The following is a 6,402-nucleotide window of genomic DNA, read 5'->3' as shown; positions in this document are numbered from 1 at the left end:
GTGATGGGGGGCTGAGGTAAAGGGGTACAAAGTGATGGGGGGCTGAGGTAAAGGGGTACAGAGTAAGATGGGGGGCTGAGGTAAAGGGGTACAAAGTAAGGGGGGGTCACTGTTTCACAAGTCCTGGCTTTGTTTTATTTCTTCAGGTGGCAGAGGACAAGTTTGTGAAGGTTCAGTTCAAGAAGTTTTTCCTGGGACATCAGAGTAAACCGTGTCTCGGGGACTATGTTCAGGTCGACGATCAAAGGTCAGTTTTGTTTCCTCCTCTCATTGTCCTTCGTCCACGGTCATTGTCCTCCAGGCCAAGTAGAAAATGTCCCGGTGACGTAGGAGTGTGTGTCAGTGACTTGGACCTGAATACTGAGACTTGAACACACAGAGCGAGTTGGGACGGGGAGCATGTGACTTAGACCCAGATACATACTTATCAGTGTAGAACAGCTTTGCTGATTGTGCTGCCTGTGTGTTTGTGCCGCAGACTGTGTGGCAGTAAGTTGGACAGCACTGTGCTCACCGCCCAGAGCAACATGATGACTATCAGGTTTGTTTCGGACTCGTCCTACGTCGACCAGGGTTTCACCGCCAACTACGAAGCCTTTGTCCCAACCAATCGTAAGACTGACCTTGATCTCAATCCAAGCGCAGTAGCAGCGGTCTCTGTGTTTTAACCATAAATTGTCCACTTTCTGAAGCCTGCCTTCAGTGTTAGACTGGTGTTTTGTATGTTGTGTCTGACTGTTGAGTTTTATCAATCAGCTTGTCCAGGACGGTTCCAGTGCGCCAACAACCTGTGTGTCGACAGGACTCTGCAGTGTGATGGCTGGGAAGACTGTGGAGACGGCAGCGACGAGGTCAACTGCAGTGAGTCGACCATGGGAAGAAAGAATTCCTATTTGACAAAGTGATGTAACTCCTCTTCGGCTAACCGAGACCTGTCAGTCATTTCACCAGCTGCAACAAATACTGAGTGGAGCAGGATTAAACTAGTGCTGGAAATAGTCGCCAGCAAAGTCACTGTGTGTTTTACATTTTGTCCAGGAACTAGTGGGCTGTGAGCTCAGAGCCTCAGACAGAGTAGGGAAGTCTAAGTGTTGAGAGCTGCACTAACAGACTGTCGGCTTCTCTTTGTGTCTCCGCTCAGAGTGCGAGACGTTTCAGATGCAGTGTGGAAACGGCCACTGTAAACCAAAGTTCTGGTTGTGTGATGGGGTTGACGACTGCAGAGACAACACTGATGAAGAAAACTGTGGTGGGTGGATAAATATGACTGTTACCTCCAGACACAACAACATACATGTACAGTGAAGGTTTGTTTAGGATTTATTTATAAATGGGAATGATGTTGTCTGCTCTCACCCAGCATGTCCATGGTGACATTTATACAGAAGTTCAGGGCATGAACCGTTTCCTAGGTGAAGATCTCACTGTTGGTGACGTTGTTTTTATTTGTTGTAGTAAAATGCAAACCGGGACAGTTTACCTGCAGAGATGGCCGCTGTATCCCAGACCAGCTGAAGTGTGATGGAAGAAGTGACTGCTCTGATGGGTCCGATGAGTCTAAATGTGAACGATGTAAGAGCCAGTGCTGCTCACTCACAATGGTTGAGCTTAATCACAAAGATTGAGGAGAGATTAAAACCTACTGTAGTTGTTCCTTACAGGCTGAAGAATGCTCTTGATGTTACTCTGTGCCCACCGTGGCCTGATCTAAAGCTCCTGTTATGTTTACACCTGTTGTTTTTATGCACACAGAAGTGGAAATGGTCAAAGGGCTGATTAATCGGCTTTATTGGCCAAGTGTGTTGAACACATGAATTTGCCTCCGGTACAGCAGCTCTGTGTGGATGTACAATGCTTTTATATAAGACAACATGATAAGACTAAGAGGACAAGAAAAGAAAAAGGAATGTGCATTAGGAAAATACAAAAAAAAAGTACTTGTAAAATGTGCATATACACAGATGCCGTTTTCAGATGGACATATACGATGAGTATATCACAAGGTGCTGCCCTGAGGGTTGTCCTGTTATACAGCCTTAGGTTAAGTGTTGATCAGAGCGACAGGGGAAAAAAATGTCCTGTCTTGGTGTACAGTGACCTGTAGTGCCACCCAGAGGGGAGGAGCTCAAACGGTTTGTCACCAGGTGTGTGAGGGGTCTGCAGAAATCTTCCCTGCCCTCCATTTGACCCGTGAGGTGTACAGGTCCTCCATGTTGAAGATGAGTGTGAAGATGGGGGCCAGCTGATCAGCACCAGCTGGGCCTGTGATAAATTACCTGAACTAGTGGGCAACAGATTCTGTGTAGCACCGGTGCAGATATCCTGACATTTAGTCCCTAGTACTGTATAGGTCAAAACTCTGGATCCTGCATTTCCCATAATGCAACTGGCTAGTGTATTTCATTAATGCTTCATTGCCTGGTGAAAGTCTAGTTCAGTTTGTAACAGTCTGAGCTGAGACATCTCCCGTGTTATTTTCTCTTCTAGTGAACGTTTTAAATAAGAAATACATGCTGAAAGAACCGAGATACTGTGTCGGTAGGACTGTGTCGGTAGGACTGTGTCGGTAGAACCGTGTCGGTAGGACCGTGTCGGTAGGACCGTGTCGGTAGGACCGTGTCGGTAGGACTGTCTTAGTTGTGTCAGTGCTGATACTGTGTTTGTCCTGTGGTTCAGCTCTGGTGCTGCCACGGTGTTCGGAGTTCACCTTCCGCTGCAGGGACGGACGCTGCATCAGTAAACTGAACCCTGAGTGTGACTATGAGCCAGCACCAGGAGCTGTTTGTGTATTACTCCATGTGTGTTAATGTGTGTGTCTTCAGAGTGCGGGATGAAGCCGTACCAGAGCTCTCGTATCGTGGGTGGTGAGGTGTCACGGGAGGGCGAGTGGCCCTGGCAGGTCAGCCTCCACGTCAGAGGCATGGGTCATGTGTGTGGAGCGTCGGTGCTGAGCCCCCGCTGGCTGCTGACCGCGGCTCACTGCGTCCAGGACAGCCAAGTATACAGGTAGGAGCTCCTCCATCTGAACTGACACAGCCACCACAATTCATCAGACAGAAGGTGGCATGAGCGGGCCTGAAAAGTCCTTTGATTATCAGTTAGGATGCAGACGGGGTGGTGCGGATAAAATGGTCATTTTTGTTCTCACACGTTGTATTTTATAGGTAAACATGAATTATATAAATTAGTAAGTTGCTTATAATAATCATTGCATTGCTAAAATATTCTTGAATTTGTTCAACTGCTTCCTCCTGCAGATGTGACCTCTGACCTCTTGAGCTTTTGTTGACACAGGTACTCGCAGGCGGACCAATGGGAGGCCTTTCTGGGCCTGCAATCGCAAAGTAAGATCGACAAGTCGACAGTGAGGAGGAAGATAAAGCGGATCATCACTCACGAGAACTACGACCATCTCACCTATGACAACGACGTCGCCCTGATGGAGATGGACACTGAAGTCCCCCTCAACCAGTACATCTTTCCCATCTGCCTGCCCTCCCCCAGCTACGACTTCCCAGCAGGCCAAGAGGCATGGATCACCGGCTGGGGAGCCACCAGAGAGGACGGTGAGCCACAGCCACCCAGCAGCACTACATAATCAGTGACGGAACGCTCCTCGCCGTCTCAGAGCTCCTGTCTTCTTATAGAAAGTGAAGTGGGCCATTGTTAGTGAGCTGCAGATGACCCACAAAGTGTAGCTGCAGCAATAAAACATCTGGAAGTCAAAGTCCTGCCTACACTGTGACTGACAGGTGGTAAACGCCACAGTGATGGCTGTTACACAGATCTGAGTCCAGGGTTTGGTTACCAGCTTTAAACTTGGCTTTAATCGTGTTTAGTTGTAATGCAGTTACAGCAGATGTTGAAACTGTTTTGAACCAGGAGCGGTCATAAACATTAACGTGAAAGTCCATCACCTGCTTCACGTTGTCTCTCAGGCATTGCTGCGACCGACCTGCAGAAGGCAGCGGTTCGGATCATCAACAGCACGGTGTGCAAGAGCCTGCTGGGTGACGATGTCTCAGACAGGATGCTGTGTGCCGGAGTCCTCCAGGGAGGTGTGGACGCCTGTCAGGTACGAACAGGGCAGAACTTATTAAAGGTGTGGTCTGAAACGTTGAGAGCTGCGTGGATTTGGGTAGAGAATTTGAAAAAGTACAACTTCCTGGTGCTTCCCTCTGCAGGGCTGAGGCTCAGCAGAGAGGGGTCTCATGCTAGTAACCACGGCAACAGAGATACGCAATGAAGGAAAGGCAAAGAGTCATTGTTAGAAAAGTTACAGACCCCAGCTTTAATTCACAACATGTGGGATGGTAACGGCTCACACACCGTAAATACCTAACGACACCGTGTTGTGGCTTTCAGTACTTTATAGCGTGTACCAGCTTTAGACCAAGCCCACAGTCAGAATGTCAAAACCAAAGTTTGCCAAATAGTTGTTGGATTCTTTGTTTTGCTACTGGATGTAGCACCTGACTGACAGGTGCTGTACGATGATCCAACAAACACTGGGTTTGAATCTGATGCTGGTTCGTTCTGTTTAATTTAGGCAGTAATTACAAACAGCGGTAACACTTTATAATAACTACACCTTATTCATCCTTAGTTAACCATGAATAAGTACTTAATTAATGATGAGAAAAGCATTAATTAAGCATGATTCATACTTAATAACACATTCAGTAACAATTTACTCCTGGTGACTAAGGACATGCATAAGGTCGTTATTCGCTGTTTATTCATACTTAATAAAACATGAATAGATGATTTATTAATACTGCAATGCATGAATATGTCAGGGAGTTGTTAATTGTTAGTTACTGTTTTTTGTGATCCCTTCTAAAGTGAAGACTGTTTATGGTTTATTAAGCATTAATTAATATGTAAGAAAACCCAAAAGTGCCTCAAGCTCTTTTGAGCTGTTGAAATGCAGATCTGAAACAGTCAAAATCAAGACATGACACAAGGATACAGAACATATTTTTTGTATTCAATTTCAGTTGTACTGAAAACTTAACCTAACTCTTTTGGGTTTGAAAGAGTTAGGTGATTTCATATTTGTACTGTTTACAGACATGTTTTTTGTGTATAAATACCTTTTGTGTTATTTTGAGAGATACCAGCTATTTTATTTATTTGTTGAAGTATGACAAGGATCTCATTTATTTTTTTCATTATTTGGCACTTTAATAACTGTTCTTGACTGTAATGAGCCATGTTTGATTTTATGTATTTTTTTATATTGTAATTGTATTGTTAAGTTTTCAGTACAACTGAAATGGAATACAAAAAATATGTTCTGTATCCTTGTCCATGTCCAAGGCTGTTGGGCAGTAGAAAGGAAGGAGTTGGTCACTGTGTTGCAAATACAGAGAGCTTAACCTGATGGCTGTAGGTTTTCCAAGACATCTTTATACTTGCTAGGGGCAACAATAGAAAGCTCTGCAATTGGAGCAGTGATGACAACTGTGCTCCTGTCCACTCCATAGTGCTTGAAACCTGTAGCCATATTCCCTCCTCTTCTGAAGAGCTGCAGAATACTTTTGTATCGGGACACCACATGTATTGGACTTTGGGCTGCAATTCAAAGTACAGATTATCTGTTATCCACTGTAAGTAAATGTATGTGACATACTGACACATGATTAACCAGAAGAAAAAATAAAACTGAAGAGAACAAGAATTACAATTAATATTTTTACCTCTCTGGTATGTTTTTCATCTGACGATGTGTCTATGTCAGTGGAGGAGTGAGATGATGAATTGGAAGCCGCAAATAAGGTGTCAGAAGAGGAGTTGGAGGACAAGTTTATTGCCTCTTCAGAGGCCTTTGTTAGGCTTTTCCTGTCTTTATTAAGAGCTGTAAAAACACAAACAAGGACACAACCATCATTCAGACAATTCAAATAAGGTATTCATCTTGCTAAACAGCTGCAGTACCCTTTGCTCTGAAAGAAGAGAGCACCACCACAGCTGGATTGACATGAGGATGTCACATTAGGTTACCTATGCTTGTGTACACTGTTTGAGACAGTCCTCCAAAAACTACAGACTACATATCTGATTTTAATCATACTACTGCTTTACCAAGGAAATCCGAACAATTACATTTGTATTGAAGATAACACTTTTTCATATTTTTAAAGAAAATTATACTTTAATGTAGTCATTTCTAGATGACATTGGAACTTGTAATTTGTGTTGCTTGTGAAATAGTACTTTTTTGGGGGCTAGCTGACATTTACTTTTGTTTTAAAAATATAATTACCTATTATAAATCTCTAAAATATATGGTACTATACAATAGTCCATGGAGCTTGGATACAGTTGCACATGAACAAACTATACCATACTGTTCAGTGTAGTGTAGTGCAAAGAGTCTTACCTGATGCCAACTGTTCT

The 6,402-nt window shown here is 44.1% G+C and overlaps 1 protein-coding gene and 1 long non-coding RNA gene across 2 annotated transcripts in view; one reads left to right on the top strand and one right to left on the bottom strand.

Annotated features, from left to right (window-relative positions):
- The window catches only part of LOC109968626 (suppressor of tumorigenicity 14 protein homolog), a 19,644-nt gene that overhangs the window by 9,247 nt on the left and 3,995 nt on the right, over positions 1-6,402 (top strand). Inside the window, exons 10-18 of the mRNA XM_020615014.1 lie at positions 147-247; positions 479-612; positions 757-861; positions 1,142-1,249; positions 1,456-1,572; positions 2,677-2,786; positions 2,825-3,006; positions 3,295-3,566; positions 3,939-4,075. Of these exons, the coding sequence (XP_020470670.1) occupies positions 147-247; positions 479-612; positions 757-861; positions 1,142-1,249; positions 1,456-1,572; positions 2,677-2,786; positions 2,825-3,006; positions 3,295-3,566; positions 3,939-4,075 (1,266 nt within the window). The remainder of the gene's footprint in view (positions 1-146; positions 248-478; positions 613-756; positions 862-1,141; positions 1,250-1,455; positions 1,573-2,676; positions 2,787-2,824; positions 3,007-3,294; positions 3,567-3,938; positions 4,076-6,402) is intronic.
- Positions 5,369-6,402, bottom strand: LOC109968627 (uncharacterized). The gene is made up of 3 exons (XR_002276137.1): positions 6,386-6,402; positions 5,703-5,860; positions 5,369-5,577 (listed from the first exon to the last, which is right to left on the bottom strand). It is a non-coding gene; the product is annotated as an uncharacterized LOC109968627 (long non-coding RNA).

The sequence above is a fragment of the Monopterus albus genome, unplaced genomic scaffold, assembly GCF_001952655.1.
Source record: "Monopterus albus unplaced genomic scaffold, M_albus_1.0 scaffold155.1, whole genome shotgun sequence".
Taxonomy (NCBI): domain Eukaryota; kingdom Metazoa; phylum Chordata; class Actinopteri; order Synbranchiformes; family Synbranchidae; genus Monopterus; species Monopterus albus.
Note: the sequence above shows the minus strand (reverse complement) of the source record. Positions and strands in the feature narration are given on the sequence as shown.